Source organism: Anarrhichthys ocellatus, unplaced genomic scaffold, assembly GCF_004355925.1.
Source record: "Anarrhichthys ocellatus isolate YVR2014 unplaced genomic scaffold, GSC_Weel_1.0 scaffold15, whole genome shotgun sequence".
NCBI classification, from domain to species: Eukaryota; Metazoa; Chordata; class Actinopteri; order Perciformes; family Anarhichadidae; genus Anarrhichthys; species Anarrhichthys ocellatus.
This window is the reverse complement of record NW_022280045.1, coordinates 379,896-397,904: the sequence shown is the minus strand read 5'-3', so window position 1 is coordinate 397,904 and position 18,009 is coordinate 379,896. Positions and strand designations below refer to the sequence as shown.

At 43.3% G+C, this 18,009-nt stretch overlaps 1 protein-coding gene across 1 annotated transcript in view; it reads left to right on the top strand.

The window, feature by feature from the left end:
• Positions 1–4,015: 4,015 nt before the first annotated feature.
• zswim5 (zinc finger, SWIM-type containing 5) overlaps positions 4,016–18,009 on the top strand; it is a 34,494-nt gene continuing 20,500 nt past the window's right edge. The window contains exon 1 of the mRNA XM_031854856.1: positions 4,016–4,615. Coding sequence (XP_031710716.1) covers positions 4,099–4,615 — 517 coding nt within the window. The 5' untranslated portion in view covers positions 4,016–4,098. The remainder of the gene's footprint in view (positions 4,616–18,009) is intronic.

The window sequence follows — 18,009 nt, the reverse complement described above, 5'->3', positions numbered from 1 at the left end:
TTGCATACGAATCGATTTCGTAGGTATAGCTACTGCAGCGCTGGATGAAAACAGCTTGCTTGATTTGTCAAACTCTGACTGTTGAAGCATCATATTACTCCAGATAAACTTTGGAAAACATTTTCACACGGGATGGGTGTGGATTATGTTCGCCATCACTTCCATTGGAAGCAAAGTTAGGAAGAGATTTGTTAAATGAGGAGGAGGAATGATGACAGCAAGAAAAACTTGTTCAGTGTCCACATGAACACCTGAATATTGCTCCTAGAAAGACTTGACACCTTGTGAATCAACCCTTTAAGTTGAGTCATCATCACCTGGCAATCGGATGAATAACTTCCAGTCAGGAGTCAAAAATAGTCATCTATGATGTCTTTTTGTCAACACTGTCCCCTGCAAAATACCATCCCCATATAACTAAACTTCACTCTCCATTACAGTTCAAGGGAAGACATTTTCTTGTTTGAAACACGTGGTTCGCGTAAAACAAAACAAAAAATGCAACAAAACTACTTTGTTTGATTTGGTAAAAACATGGTTTGGTTTAAAAATGATGATAAAATTAAAACAAAACATAGATGCAACAAAAGCACTTGGTTATGTTCAGGCAACATCTGCAGATTGATTTAAAACGTATCTGTGGGAAGTCAAAAGCAAACATGATCCACAACACAATATTCACAATGCAGTTCCGTTGTACGTCATTTTTAGGAGACGGGGCTGATTTTCGTTGTGAAATAATTTGCGTGCACCTCACAGAGAAAACACATGAAGCGCTTTAAAAAGGTCCATGAGTAGCCCACAGGTCTACCCCCCTCAAAGGCCTGAAGGGTTTAGCATGCTGAAAACAAAACACAGGTCATCCGACCACATCATAAGGATAAGTTGTTAATACGTGTTCTACATGGCCACACTTAGAATGCGGGTCTTTGTAGTTCTGACACAAACGGTCTATCCTCAGAGGCAGTCACGGTGTGTCACTCGGTCAACATGAGTGATCCTTTGTTAAATTGCTTTGTAGTGTAAATGCTGTCTTGTGTTATCCTGCAATAATGCAACTTTAATGCCTGTGTCGATAAAACTTAACCGAGTATGAACGATCCCTTGGCTGTACTTTGTGTCCCGTCATCCACCCATTCATAGCGAAAGAGTGCCCTTTAAAGTTTAAGCCACACCACCAACGTTCTGCAAAGCATTTCTGGGATGCAACCACGAGGGGAACTTAAGAACTCTGATTGGTCGGTGTTTACATTCATTAAAAAGTTGACCAATTTGATAGTTTAACAAAAAGGTGTATTCTTTTAAAGTAGATACCGACCTCTACTACTGTATGTCCACAGGCAAATATAGCTTTTTTTTCCAATGGCTTATCGTAGAATTTGGTCTGTAGCCTATAAACACACACGCCAACAAGGACACACTCAATCATGCACAAGCCTGGTGTTGTCTGCTCCACCGCAGTTTGTCAGCCTGTCGCTATTCTTTCTGTTATGCAGCAGAGGGCCGCTACATTCACTTACACAGGCAAACCAAAGGACCGTAGCGCTATACTACAAAAAGCTCTCACAGTTTAAAGATGAAAATGTACCAAAATATTAGTAAGATGAGGTCACTTTCACTGTGGTAGTTACAAACAAAGTCGTACACTGAAATAATATTACTTATGAGTAGTTTAGGGGATTACAATTTCCAAAAGAGTAATTATATTGCAGCTATAAATCCAAGTAGCGCTGCGTTACCAGAACGTGATTTTTTTTTTTTTTTGTGCCAAGTAAGCTTAGAGGCCACCACATCTGCTGGCATCAGAACAGGAAGTCAGTGGTAAAGTAGTAAAGCCCGCCTCTTGCTTGATTGATTGGCTGCCTCGGTCAAGTGAGACATTGACGAGCAGTGCGACTCCGCGCGCCTGGGGCTGAAAAGTTGAGAATATTTGAACTTTCATGCGCGTTTAATACCGCCTGAAAAACGAGGCTCATTGCTCTGAATGGCTTTAACATGGCTCCGAACCCTCCGTGTCCTGCTGCGGCACACGGCCACAGAACTGCGTGCTGCACCCATTCAAATGAATGTGTATTCACTAACCTGAGGTCATTGATACCTATGGGCCACATAACAGTGGGAATTCAATTTACAAAACAGTAACTTTGTTATTCACGAGGAGAAGCCGGGGAATCATTATCTCCTTTGACTTCAAATGCGCCAGTGTTTGGCAACTTCACCGTCATGTCAGAGGAAGAGTGCAACGATCATTTTAACAGCAATAAAAAACAATAGGAGTATGTATGTGTATATCTATTTCATTTGATTGTTTCTCATTTACTGGTGTTTGGTTTAAGTGTGTATTTTTCATTGCCAACTTATTATTGCATCAAATGCTTGCTTTTGCATCAATGGCTTACACCCATTCATTTAAATATTAAAGCGTATTTGAATATTAGCGAGCAGATTTGGGAGCTGTAGCTGGCATTCCACGCTGATAGGAGACTGGAGTGCTTTGTTGTTGTGTTGTTTAGTGACATGTAACGTCCTCCACCTCCCATCAATCTCCTCTCTCTCTCTCTCTCTCTCTCTCTCTCTCTCTGCCTGCTCAGCTGCATCAAGTCACACAGACATGTAGCTTTAGAGACAGGAAATTAAGAGATTGGGCTTTGAAAATAAAAGACTCAATATTACCAGAGAACTTTTATTCAATAAAATGCTTGCCTGACATAACTGCATCTATGCTGTAGTTTCTGCCGCTGTGGAGGCCAGAGCAGGACAACACTAAAGGCAAAAGACAACCAGTTGACTTAAAGTGTAAAATGAATGATAGAAAACATACTATATGGGACATAATGATGGGAATTTATATTAATTTTTAAACTATGACTTTGCTGATTGTCATGGAAATTAGGTTTCTCAATAATAACTGAATTTTTTAATTATATAAAATGAATTAATCTGAAATAATTGATTGACCTACATTGGCTGAAAAATTGATAATTTCACAACCTGGTAAAAAAAAAATCACATGATAAGGGACAGTAACGGGAATGAGCGGTCACTGAAACCTGTTATGGATTAATACAGGTAAACATTAAAAACAATCAGTGTAGGTCTCTATGTAGGTCTGAACAACTGTAGTTCCTGTTCAATCAATTGCTGATTTGAAATAGGGTCAGATAAGAGGATGTAACACCTTCATATAATAAAGAATAGGTCAAACTCCTATAGGTTTCCTCCTCTGTGGTGAACTCCCTATAAAGAAACGGTGAAGTGAACTTAAGTTCAGCTCTTAAGTTCAGCTATTTCAGAATAGGTCTGTAAAGGGATGGGTATATTCTTGTTTTACCAACTTTTTGATTCTATTCAATCAAGCAATTGTGGCTTGAATTGATCTCCAGCATCATCACCAACAGTTATACTTCAGTATAAGTCATCATTTAATAGAGTTGTATTACCATTTTTAATATTAGGCTAGGAAGGGAACAGGTATACGTGGAATTTAGGAAGACCTGTGTTTGCAGCTGGACTCCCCTCTGCTCCAGCCCATTCTGATTAGGATCCTATTCAATAAAACCATACGCAGACTATTCATAGCCAACAAAACAACATATTTAATTACAAATCAGACATTAGGAAGTAAAATGAAAGCGACAGACTTATTGATTGGTGAGAGTAATATTGAAATAAGATATGAAAAATATACCTGAAAGTGTAGCAGAGTTGATATTTAAAGTAACATTGAAATAACCAACATTTGTAATGCATTCGTCAAAGGTATGTTATGTTGCATTGTGTAAAAAGGGGTAGAAATATATTTATAAAAATATAAATTAGAGTAGTATGGTGAGTGCAACTAAACAATAATGTATTATGACAATACAAAAACCCTCATGAGAAGTTTTAACCTTATTCGCTTAAACAATTCGCACACTTTGTAAATACCATGTTTTATTTTGAAAGTTGTGCTCGGAAGTCTTGTCTGATATCCTGTCTGGTTTGACACTAGCTGCACAGTGTGTGTGCGTGCGTGTTTGAAAGTGTGTGTGTACTCGGCTTCCTGCTGCTGCTCGGTGTCCGCACACCGTCCGTCTCGTCAGTGTTGATCGGCTCGCCATGGCGGAAGGACGCAGAGAACAGCCGCCCCATCCCCTCCTCTCCTTACCACCGGCCAGCAAGCGACCCTGCCTGCGCCCTGCTCCCCGAGGTCCCGGCCCGGGGCCCGGCCACGGCAGCGGGTTGCCCAGCTCCCGGTTTCGTTCTCCGGAGTCCTTACTGGACTGCGCCGCGAAGGCAGTAGCGGAAAAGTGGGCCTTCGAGAGAGTGGAGGAGCGCTTCGAGCGGATCCCGGAGCCCGTCCAGCGCCGCATCGTCTACTGGTCTTTTCCCCGCAACGAAAAGGAGATATGCATGTACTCTTCGTTTCAGTGCCGAGTCGCCGGCGAGGAGGGTGCTACCGGCGGCTGCGGAGCTGTAGGTGCTGGGTCCGGACCTACAATCGCCGGCGGAGGATCTACCGGTACGACGGCTACCGTGGGGGCAGCCGGAGCAGTGGGGACGGGAGACGGACTGCCTTTCCGCCGGGGTATCCGGCTGCTAGAGACCGGTTGTGTGGAAAACGTTTTACAAGTCGGTAAGTGGAATATTATAGTAAAAACGAAGCGAAGCTTTTTGACAGCAAACAGTGTGGACCGTTTCCAAGTCTCTGCTGCTGGATCTCCACTGGGGATGATTGATGGAAGTTTTCGCTGCTATCGTGGAAAGTATGCAAAGCGGCTATTTTCCCCGAATATACAACCACACTTGGCTCTGTGCGTGTTTTTAGTTTAGTGGGCTTACAAGGAAACGTTTGCTGTCAGTTTTTCGACCTTTTTTTGGCCCCTCTGTGAAAAGAGAAGCGAAAATAATGTCGCTTGCTAGCTTAGCCGAGCAGCTGCTGTTAAAAAATTAAAGGGCTTCCTCCTATTGTGGCTTTTCATTACTTCGGAGCTCTACCGCCGGCTGCTGCGCCTTTGCCCGGCGTTGCCTTGACACGTTGAAGCCTCGCTGTGTGCGTGTGTGTGTGTGGGTACGGGGTTTTCAAACACGAGAAAACCGGGTTTAGTCAACTATCAAGCACTCTCCTTCCTCTCCGGGGCTCCTCGTCGACGGTCGGAGCTGGCTGGAGCCGTAACTCCGGCAGGCGGGCAGGGGGGAGGCGCGGAAGGAGGGTTGACAGACGCGGATACAAAAGCGTCGTAGCGTCGGGGCTTTATTTTTGTTTGTGCGAATACCTCGTTGCAAAAAAAGTCGTTTATTCTTTAACTCGCCGTCGGTTGAGGACGGCTTAGGCGAGGAACAAAGGCGGTTATTGGGTCCCTTATTATGATTAATCCAACGTTAATCCGTAAAAAAAAAAAAAATCCCCCCGCAGCTTTTTGTTTATTTGCCACTGCTGGTCGGACCTGACAAAGAGCGCAGTCGCCACCAGCGTGGAGAATACACGCTAGTGTTTTGTGTTGTTTTTATATTTATTACTCAAGTTAACCCGTTAGCACTCTGCCTATAACGCTAAACTGCGTTTTATTAGTGCGTTTACCCGCAGCCTCTCAGTCGCTCGCAACACAAAAGGGCTTCCCAGTCGAAATGATCGATAAGCGTCTCGCGTTTCCAGCGCTCTGCGGAGAGAGGGCTGTTTCCAAACAAAGGGCCATTCCGCACAGCTTCATCTCCACTCACGCTCTCATTAGCTCTCACGCACCCGGCTCCGCGCAGCCACATAATTAGCTTTAGACATCGGGGAAATAGCTGGGATGAAACCGATAGATTGTGGGGGGAAGACAAAAAAACAACAACCAGCCTTTTGTGGGTACCGGGAGACGAATTTTCTTCGGCCATATGGTGTGAGAGCCACTGGAGCTTGTCTGGGGGTTTCATGTTCCAAGGTATCTGGAGAGAGAGGGGAGGGGGGGAGAGACTGTGGCTACTCCTGCGTTTCTCTGTGAATGCCTGTATTTAATTGCATCGTATATGCTTATCGATTCCACCCCCATAATTAAATGAAATTTGAGACTTGTGAATATGAAAGTGAGACATTTGATCTGTGTGTCGCTGTTTGGCTTGATGAGTTCTTGTCCGTTTGAGGAAGTTGATTATGTCAGTTATTGAAGTCAGATTTGTTCTGCCCCCCAGGGCCTTTACATTTGCACCAGATGCAGGGCTTGTTTGTAAACCATAACTTTTAGTGAAGGGTGTTTGTGGTAGTTCGAAGCAGTGACCTACTTTTAAACACTTCCTGTCATTACAAGGACATCGACCTGCTGCTCCAACACACACACACACACACACACACACACACACACACACACACACACACACACACACACACAGGTGAAACTGTATCTTGTGTGTCAGCAGAACTGGGGGAATAATCTGCTAATTCTGGTGTGTTCATGTACAGGATTCCATTGGAAATAATTCAGAAGTTCTGTAGCACATAATGCCAGCGTGCAAATTGGGGGCATTTAAGAAACCGCACTCCCATTGGTTGTGAGCGTCAGTTGAAATTTTAAACGAGCAAAAAAAAAAAAAAAAAAGCATACACACTCAAAAACACTTCCAGTCTTTCCCCCCCCGGGCCCCCCCCCCCCCCCCCCGCCCCGAAGGTCAGCCATAAAGCAGGCAGGCACACGGTCTTGTCTTGTCTGTCGACAACAAATGCAGAAGACGGGGGCCAAATAGCTGTGTAACACCAAGATAAGATTTGGCTTGTTCCAACACTGCACACCACGGGAACCGGTTACTGTGGCGGGGTGTTCACTGACTCACCTAACAGGGGAACGATTGGTTTTGCTGCACAGCTGGATTTCGGATGGGCTGTGCGACCGAGCACGGCGCTCATTAAGGATCGTGTTACGCAACCTGTACAACGGCAGTGGCAAGATCGCTTTCACCCGACATGGCATAATATAATCGCCACTTAGAGTAGCGACAAGTACTTGTTTTGTTTTTTTAAGGAAGCGACCTATTACAAGTGCTCTTTGTAATAGGAACTTAGCCGGGGGGCGTTTGGAGCGAGACAAGGCGGCGTAAATGTTTTGTACACCAAAACCAACAGCTTTTATTCCACTTTAATTCAGTTCAGTTTGCTGTAAGTCGTCATCTGTCTGATGATGACTTACAGATGATGACTTACAGCAAAAAGTCATCATCTGTCTGCATGGAGCCGAGGCTGGGTGATGCTGCTGTTGGTTCGTCCGCTGGTGCACGACAGGTTGTAAAGACACCCACCAAGCACGCAACCAGACGCACTGGAAACACTGAAGCGAGGCCATCACAAGATGTGATTTATATTTCTTTCGTCATTCCTCACAGCCATCACAAGCACCGCGGGAGCTCCTGTTCCCCATCACAACTCAAACTCGTCTGGAGACTTTGTCCCGGTTTCTCAGAAGCCTGAAGCCAGATCTGGAATTGCTCTTGTTTTTTTTTTTTTTTTCTTTTTTCTCCAGGTAATTGCTAATGAGATCTAGTGCTAAGGAAGGAGGGGGGGTCTGTGGTCTGTGATCTGCTTCTCTACTGTGTGGGATTGGCAGAATCGGTGTCAGAGTCTCGGAAAGTTGAAGACCAGACTAGGAGGAGTTTCCTGCTGCCCTTAAAGTTTATGCACCAGGGCCTCCAGCAAGCTTAGTAATAATAACATGGTTTGGGAAAAGAGGGTCGATTCAGTAGGAACTGATAATGTGTTGCCGTCAAAGATGTCCGTGTATGCATCAACAATTTCAAAAAATGAGTTGGTATGCCCCATATGCCCTCCACCCATTACACGCAAAGGTCTTTGTCTGTCAGCCTCTTTGAAGCGATACTGACGAATTGAAGAGACGTGAGCTCATCAGCAACTCATCGGCCCATGTGTTCATAATAATCTACTCCTCGCTTCGAGTCAAAATAAGAATAATCAAAGCTAAGCGTGCTTGTATTTGTAAAAAAAAAAAAAAAACGTCATTCGCACACACGCACCCAGAAGCCCCTTCGTCAGAGCCTTATAAAGTCCTCAGAGAGCGGGAGGAAGGGATATAAGATGGGGGGGTTCTTAAGCTTTGAGTCAAGCTTTGGGATTATTGGGTCATGCTTTGTTACCCAGCTGTAGAGAAACCCCTTGTTCACAGAAAGAAGGGAGAGGGGGGTCGTGTGTGTGTGTGTACGTTCCCTGTCTCTGCAACGTTACATAAAGCTGTAATGGGTCCCCGACGCCTTTTGAAGCACCGGTGACTCTGACAAAGCGAGGCAGCAAAGTTAAACAGGATAAAAATGTATGAGAGAGTCAGTCAGCCCACACTGCGGGGCGGCTGAACTCTGAGCATCGCACGTCCTGAATCCGCCGCCTTTTAATCAGGGCTGGGTTGTAAGCGTCAGCACTTTTTGGTAGGGCTGCACAATTAATCGAATTTTAATCGCGATCACGAATTTGGCTGCCACGATTAAATGAGCATGATCGTCAGCGATATTGGCGTTTAAAATGCGTGCTCTGCTACATATCAAATCAAGCGCTTCCTCAACTAACAGTCAGCCGACCACCAGGGGGCGAACGAGATGGGAGGTGTCATGCGCGCACCCTGCAGACTCGCTATTAGTAGAAGAGTAGAGAGACAGACAACAGAACAGAGGGCAGACGGTCACGGGTGTCGAGTGAAAGGTAAATCAAATGTCAGGAGCAACAGGAGAGGAGCTAGCCCCTCAAAAAGGATCATCATCCGTTGTCTGGAAGTTTTTCGGATTCAGGGCAAGTGATGTTAACCAAGAACAAATCATATGCACAGAGTGCGTTAGAGTTGTGTCTGCGACGCATAGCCATACAACTAACTTGTTCAGCCACCTCAAAAATCACCACAAACCACAGTACGACGAATGCATTAAGGCCAAAGCTAACGTTACCTCACTGAATCTCCGTCCATGTCCAACGTCAACCAGAAACCCATAACAGCGACCCTGCATATCCATCCACCTCCCAAAGACACGCTGGAATAACGGATGCAATCGCATTTCATTTGGCCAAAGACATGTGTCCAATAGATACTGTGAGCAACACATATTTATTTTTAGTTAGGCCTTTATTTTGGGTAAAAATGTTATTTATATTTTGCTTCAGGTGAATAAGAACCGTATACGTTTTATTTTGATGCAAAGACGTACATAAGCTGGAATGTAGCACAACATGGAAGTAAAAGCAGTGCTGTGTTGATTTAATTTTGGGTAAAAAGTGTTGATACTATTCTATTTATATTTTCCTTCTACGAGATGCACTGTGATAAGGACCAGTCTGATGCAAAGATTTGTACATTAGCCAGAATGTAGCACAACAATGGAAGTGGAAGCAGTGTTCTTGTTCATTTAAACGTGACAGTGCAATAAAAAGATGTTGTCCCTAAAATTAATGAATAATCGTGATAAATAATCGTGATCGCAATATTGATCAAAATAATCGCGATTATGATTTTGGCCATAATCGTGCAGCCCTACTTTTTGGTACCGAATGAGTATCTCAGCAGTAGTAAAAGTTGACACATCGGATCGTCATCCTTTTTCTAAATTTATTCTGGGATCAGACGGCATTCTAATCAATTCCAGATGATTTCATGAAGGCAATGTTCTTGAATGTCTTTTTGTGTTTAGACAATATGTAACAGTTGAGAATTTTGGAGACTTTTGTTAAATACAAAGTGGGGTTTGGGGATAATTCAATATGATGATGTATCATCACATATCGAGTTATCGTGACACACAATTACGTTGTCTAAACCGATAACTTCCCGACTTGCATGTCTCGGAGAATCTAACGTGAAATATTTTGAGGGAATGCCATTTGAAGATTACGGTTTTGTTTTTACTTCACATTACCATTTAGTTCAATGCGATCAACAAACAGTGTAAATATGGAAAAAAAAATGTAATTCTTTTTTTATGATTTCATTTGAAACCGTAAAATACCTGATGAAATGAGAAAGAAAAGTTATTTATTGACTTACTAGAAAACGCACTATCGTAATATGTATCGTTATCGAGATATGAAATCACCTACATCAGGATAGCTGGCAACTAATGCAAAAAATATGAAACATTCTCAAGGTAATGTATCGAAAAAGCAAGTCCTTCCCGGAGTGACGTATCTAAATTGCTTCAAAACCCCCCCAAAATTCATATAGCGATGATATGAAACAGACGAGCAGCAAATCCTCAAATTCAAGATGCCGAAAACTGAGAATGTTTGGTCATGTTTTTGGCATATAGATTAAGTAATCAATCCGGTGGCAAAATTGTGACTTCATGTCCAATATTGCTTATTTTTCAGTATAGCTGATTGTTAATGTAAGCATTTGAGATGGCCTTTGGAGAAACTTTACCCTGAAGTGCGTAACAGAGCAGCTATTTGCATCAGATTTCCCATCATTTTGAACTTTTTCTTTTTCTTTTTTTTTTTTTTTTTTTTTTTTTTTTTTATTGTGGAGGTCCTACGAGGTTCGTGTGTGTGCGCGTGTGTGTGTGTGTGCGTGCGTGCGTGCGTGCATGGAGGTGTTGGTGATCGGTCTTGCCAGTATTTCCTCAGATGTAATTTCCCGGCAGAATGGCCGCGGGGTTCCGTGTTGTGGAGCAGCTCGCGAGCCTCTGGCGTAAATCCGCTCTCCGATTGCTCAAGAGTGTTGCGCTTCAAGAGTGTTGCGCTTCAAGACCGAAGGAGGCGGTGAGCTCATCCTCCCTCGCCTCATCCCCCGATCTTTTCTCATGACTCGACACAGCTCATTTTCCCTCTTTCTGCTCTCTATCCTAATTCCTTCATCTGCTTTTCACTCGACGCAACTATATGTAACTCTGTCTTTCGTGCCCTTTTTTATATGTTCCTCTACACATCCTCTCCCTCTCTCCGTTTCTGTGCCTTGCATCAGTAAAAGATGACTCTCACTTTAATCATATTCTGTCTGTAGGCTTCCGCATAGTAAAGGGATGTTAGTGGGCCAAGGCGAGATCTCGGAGGGTTTCCTTTCCTTCTTCTTTGCTTTGCTCCTGCCGCTGATCGAGGAAGTGTTGGTGGTTGGTGGGGGGAAATTGGAAAGAGTCGGTCATGACTCCGTTGAGGGAGAACGAGGTCAGATGGTTGACAGCAACACTGACGGCGTCGGGATGTTGGCTCACATTTCCTCTGTGTAACCGTGGGTAAAGTCACAGAGGGCAGTCCCCTGTATGGCTGTAAGCTGTGAATGTGTGTGTTCTGGAGGAAGTAATGCATGTACTGTATGTGTCAGAAGATTTGACTGGTTGTCTTCATTGTTGGCTCTTCGGTCCAGTCTATAGACTGGAAACTATAGACCCTTGCACACCAAGTCCGTATATTTTCGTACATTTAAAAAATAGTTGGGACCTCACGTTGTGTGAATCCTGTTTACACGACTCCGAAACTTTTGCCTGTCAATGTTTTTCGGAAGAGGTTGGATTTTTTCCGGTTTTTTTTTTGAAAATGGCCTCTTATTAGTTGATTGTCTTCGTCTCTGACACAAAAGCACTTTACGACAATCAAAAGTAAATACAGAGAATTCAAAGACTGTGGCAGGTGTGGTCGCAGAACCGCGGGGACTCGGGGATGATCACAAAACAAAGGATTTAACATTACGAAGCATTATACTGTAGTGATTGCCCTCTAGGCAGCTAATCGATAGCTTCTTGCTAATGTTCGTCATTCATTAGGCTCTTTTGGGATTAGTGCTGTCCATTGCACCCATGTAACTGACAGGGTCAGGTTGTCTTGTATTGCTAATTTGTGCAACAAAGAGAATAATACAATGCATCAGACTCTGTGCAATTGGTTTCTGTGCGTAAAGATACTTGGATTAAAAAAAATAAATCATTAAAATGATTTCGAACTTTGTGTGAAAATGCATAGTATTTACTTGTAATACTATAATGTAGCGTACTTTTCCATATCGGGCATTTTTATAAAACTTTTTGCTCTTTATTTGCAGCTTTAATTTTGCTTCAAGTCCCAATTTATAAACACAAATATTCTTATTTTTACTTATTTGTTTCTTTTGCCTGTTTTACGTTATGTACGATTCTATTAATGTACAGCCGTGTAATTGGATTCTTATGTCTGGCTGCTTTCGTGGTAAAGCCCTTTGAAACTTTGATTTACATTCTTTAAATGCTCATCATTATACTCATTTAAAGCAATGGTACATTTTCAACTTGCAAGTGCTTTAACCTTCACAGCAGTGGTAATTGTAGTTGGATGCTGGGACATTAATTTGCAAAAGCACATCTTTTCTTTACTTTCTTCCTCCTTAAGTGCATTTCTTCTTTATCTATTTATCCGTGCATATTCACAGCAGAGCCCATTCTGTGCCACGACTTAAGCCACTTAAGCGCACACACACACACACACACACACACACACACACACATGGGCTGTCTTCAGCCCTTCCCCGGCACACAACGCAGACAGACAACATTTAATCAGTGTAATTAATTCTGTGCCCGCCACACTGGAAAAGAGAGAAACTGGTAAAACAACTCGTCCCCGCACTCTTATTAGGCTGGTGAAAGATGAGGCCATTAGGACGACGCGCTGTTGTCATATTCATCAAAGGAAGAGGCGCCTGTACGCACGCGTGTGCGTGAGAGCGAGAGCGCACTAGGGCTAATTATCTAAAATATTACTCGGAGGTTGTCGTTTTAGGGCTTCTTTCCATAACCACCAAGTAACAACAAAAAAAAGAGGGTTTGAAGCAGCAAACATATTCTTAACAGAGATCGGTTAGGTGTGTGGGGGTGACAGAGAAAGCCAGTTTTAAACCTCTCAAACTCTTTTTTTATATTCACACAATTGTTCGCATCACAGTTTGTGTGTGTCGACAGATCGCAACACCGTGATTACTTTGTCCCCGTTCAAATAGTTATTGCAACCATAGACTAGACGTAGTGGTTTGTGCCGTCGCCATCTCTGATTACGACTTTCGCCATGTTGGGTTTTCTTTGCAACCAATGAACACAAGTTATCAAGTTTGGATTGTGGATGAGTGACGTAAAGACGCCGTATACGGCTCTGGTTCGCGCAGCAACCTGTCAATCACAATAAGCCCTCCCCAAAGCATACTCCGCTTTATGGTCTATTTGACTCTAAATGGATCATAATTTACGAAATAAACATCATGCTGTATTGAAGAAGACTTGAAACTAGAGACTGAGACCATAAACTCATGTTCACAATGTTTAGTGAGGTAATAAATCAAGTGAGAAGTAGTCATTTCCTCATAGACTTCTATACAACCAGACTTCTTTTTGCAGCCAGAGGATTAAGGTTAACGGAGGTTGCATTGACTTACATTATAGTCCTTTCAAGCTCAATTCAGTAAAACATAAGCATTGGGGCGAAGGTTTATAATAATTATGAAGCCGTCATGATGTGTTCAAAGTTTGGTGAGAAACTAGAATAGATCCAGTTGTTTGCCCTACTTCTTATCAGCTACATAAGACGTAATTAAACTAGTGCCAGGATGTTTTTCTAATAAAAGCATGTATTTAAATAAAAATACAATTATTTATTCCTCAACCATTTCAGTGGTGTATTGTTATGCAAATAGTAACTTACAAACTTACAGAAATTTCAGGACGGTAATAAAAAAAGAAAAGTTACCGATAACCTTGCTGTCATTTTTAGTTCTTAGTAAGAAAATCGGCAGGACTGACGATAACAGAATCGACCAAGAAAATTGCAATCTATGTTTTTTGGAAGCTTATTCTCTGCTCTTTTGAGGTAAATGGCATTACCTCCTTGCAAAAGAAAAAGGTCTCCTGGGACATTTGACTATTTGCAGAGATGGGAAAGATTTCATGAACTGGGTATGGATATTACCAACGCACCATTGAATTAGTGTAAAAACTAGCTAGATTGATACTTTGAAGCCAAAGAAGCTTTTAAAATGGAAGTGTTACTTCAGCGCAGCACCCACTCCCGTGAAATGAATCCCGGCTCTTTCCTTGCTGTATTTCCAGCACTGTGCTGCGTGCTCTCTGTTTAAACCTGGCCTTCGGGTATTTCACACATTTTTTTGCAGCGATTTTTCAGCTCTTCCATTTCGACTCCAGACTTGTTTGCAGTTTGCAAGCGCTAAAAAAAAGAAGAAAAAAAGGCATTTTTCGCCATCTGTACTGTTCGCTCAGCAACTGTCTTACAGTTGTCAGCACATGTGTGTTTATGGAGGCTGTGTGTGTGTGTCTGCAGATGTGATGAGATTAAAAAAACAAAACACACACACAGAGCAAACAGGTTTCTTTACCACTCCTGTCCTGTTTTCACGCCCTCCCAGTCCCATGTGCGTTTCCCTCCATCTTCAGTGCTTTTACCTTGGGTGGTGGGTGTGCAATTATCAGCCGAGGTCAATGGTGGCCTTGTCCTTTTTCACGTTTGAAGCTGGCAGCCTGCTGCATTCAGGTATTGCACTGTTCCACACCTGTCTTTTTATTGTGTGTGTGTGTGTGTGTGTGTGTGTGTGTGTGTGTGTGTGTGTGTTTACATTTGGCCCCTGTCCACGTCTCGGAGAGAGAGGCTGGACATGAAGGAGAAGGCCGAGGCTGGCAGGCCGGACTATTATGTCCTCGTTTGGTTGTAATTGCCTAACAAATGTCGGAGAGAAATGGACAGACGTGGAGGGGGAAAGGGAGCATTTGAAATGCAAAACAGACCCCAAACACTCTGTCTGGTGATCCTGAATTCTATAATTGGGGTAGGGGGGGTAATTTCATCTCATAACTCATTCCGGGCTGTAGCTTCAACTAGACGGGGAAAATCCAGGGTGATTTAGGTGAGGGAGGAAAAGCAGTGACGGTTCACATTGTTAAAAAATAGCAAAAAGGTAAATCTCTGGGGGGGGGGGGGGGGGGACCTCCTATGCAGAGGATGTGATTGTTAGTGTGGACTTTTACTTTATTTGGACTACACAGTACTTTTTTTTTTTTTTCTTTTTTTTTACCCCCAAATTCAAACTTCCAGTGTTATTGACCCGAACCTTTCTTGTTGAAGTGGGGGAGGGACATCAGCAGCATCACTCTCTTCATCTCTGTGGTGCTATTGATTATTTGATGGTTGGATGGAACGCATTCAAGCAGAACTCTCGTTCAAGGTGTGCGTCTGTCTTTTTTTTTTATTATTGGCTGCGTGCAATTTTGGAAGATTCCAGAAAAGCTGAAAGGGATAGTTGGGCGTTTTTTAATTTAATTTATTTTTTACATAAGGCGGTATGACCTGTGGAGCAAGTTTGCAGCTTTTCGGATGGAAGGGAACATATGGGGCCAGCTAACAAAAACGTTTCAACTAAAGTTTCTAGTTTTTTTTTGTAATTTTGTTAAAGCCCCAATTTCTCTCTGTCTTTTTTTTTTAAATTAACTTCTTTGTATTCAGTTCTATTAAATTGCTAAGTTTCCAATGTGGAGTTTGTTGACAGGCTAAAGAGAACACGGGACAAGAGACGATCTAACTTTTGGAAAAAAATACCTACACGAAACGCACCAAACGTGAAAGAGTCTTTTAAGTGATGTGATTATATATTTTTTCAGTTCCACCTGTGCTGCATTTCGAGCATGGCACTCTCTCGCCGTTCCCATAATGCCCTTGCTTTTGTGTCCGCCGGTCCGTTTTGCCGATGCTTTCCGTCTCACCTTTGAACGAGGGGAATCCTGTGCTTCCATCGTGCCGCCCATCTCCACTTGAGGTGGGTGGTTGTGGATCATAGATATCAGGCGCACAGATGGTCATCACAAATTTTTCTATCTTGAATCCACACGTAGTTGTGTATCGTAGCGAGCGCCTGTGTCCTATGTTCTTACCCGATCTCCACAGCACTCAGAGCCCCCCCCACACACACCCCCACAACAGCGCTATTACTGCCAACAAGATGGACATGGGCCCACAGAGTCCATTGTGTGTGAGACATCCATTATTGTAGGATTAGAAACTATTTCCATACATCTGTCTGACTTTGATGGGAGGAAATGGGAGTCGACAACCACGCAGTGCGTCTTTTTCTGTTCCCTTGGCGTCGTCATGGCTTACAGAAAAAACTCAGTTCTTTTACGTTCCTCAAATAGATTCATCAGCACTGACCCCTCCTCTTTTTTCTTTTTTTTTTTAAGTGATTTGGTCTTTTCTGATAGCTAAGGTTTTGTCTCTCCCTGGTCATCGCTCCTTCTCTCCCCAAATGTGTGGATAAGGTTTTAAAGGAAGCACTTACCGCCAAAGCTACGAATAATTATATCACTTAGAGACCAAGTCCCCCTATTATGGTGATTCAGACTGTCAGTGTGCATTAGCAAATGGGCCGGGGGCCTCCTGTGTGGCGGAATTATTCCGAGTCGTGCGCTGCGTGAATCTGAAATGTGACCAGCGCCCCACTCTGTAACCCCCCCAAAAGAAGTCCACCACTCCCATGTTCCTTTGTGAACGTAGTCAGTGCCACTCCATTTCATCTGACTGTTTACATACAGCTGCAAGCCTTTCAAACCTTTAAGATGAAATTATAACGATGATACAATTAAACAACTTGATGAGTACTGCCTTCCTGTAATCCTGATCGTACTCATGAAAGTACTAATGCAGCAACTAAACCGCTATGAAGATCAACTGATCACAGAGAGTCAAAGGGCCAAACTAAGTGTAGGCCACCTGCTAACTCGTATAACGGTTTTACTACCTGGGGCAGCAGCAGAAGCTGTAAACGCACAGGTAACATAGGCCTCAAAAAAGTTCTTTTGCAGGGTTCGATGGTACCGGTTGCCAAGTCGCTACTGGCAACCATCTCTGAGAAATTGGAAACCACTTTTTAACCCACAATCCACGGCTTCAATGCCGGAGGTGCCAACGGACGGATGTGGTGGGAGTCGGAAACAAAGGTCCAGAAAAAGCATCGTTTGAAAGGGAGAGAGAGCAGATGATCAAACAACCAGCAACCTGATGTGTGAAGAACATGACATAACAGCTGCACCACTGCTGCTGTGTGTACCAGCAACTGATAACTGACAACACTGGAGATTCAAATAAATTCAGATAAAACACAAAGAATTATGTTATGTGTAATAAAGATTTTGGTCTTTTATGTCACATTGTCATTACTAAGCTGACTTATAAGAATCTTAATTATTTAAAGTAAAAGGTGACTAAAAATGGCCACCATGGTTTCAGTTTCGGCAATCGAAAGCTGAGGCCTGGTTACCAGCCTGGCCCTTAGCGTTGAGCTCTATCGCGGCTACCACGCTAGCAAACACCTGCTAGCTTACACCTGTAGCACTCACGTAGCATCATTATTGTTGATTTGGAGGCGTGTCTTACCACAATTAAGTTCAATATTCACTCTTATTATCTCTCCCTGTTAGTATCCAAAACAAATCGCACCAGCTAGTTCAGGTCGATTCTGTAGTTTTTTTTTCGTGTCGAAGTGAAGCATTGTTGCTACCAGTTTTGGTATGCTAGCGTTTAGCTGCCCTCAAAAGAAAGTGATTCGGTATCATGTAGCTCAACTCTTGCGTTTCCTGCACCTGTCCGACTTCTTTACACCGTGTGAGTGAATATTCACATATGCTGGAACACACACTTCACACTTCGTGGGGCTTTAACGTAAACATAAGGGTGGAAGATGCCTCCTCAACACTTGTTAGTTGAATGCATGCGTTAATGTGAACTTTTTTTTCTTTTTTTACCTTCATACATCATTCTGCTTTATTCCTCACAATTTCAACCTTCTTCTTTTCTCCGCCTGTCCGCCGCCTCCCTCTCCTCTTTATCTCCTCGCCTGCTAATAACAGCACTCTGTGTGGGTTTCTTTGGAGGAAGGCCTGCCACGGGCCATTAGGCTGCAGTCTCACCGACAAATGAATGGTTAAGACTGACTGCAGAGAGAGGAAGAGGAGAGCAGGAAGCAAGGGTGAAAAAGGGCCACGGTTAGGTACGAGACAGGAAGGGTGACCAGAGAGAGGGAGAGAAGAGAGGTTGTCAAGGAAGGAAGGGGGGGG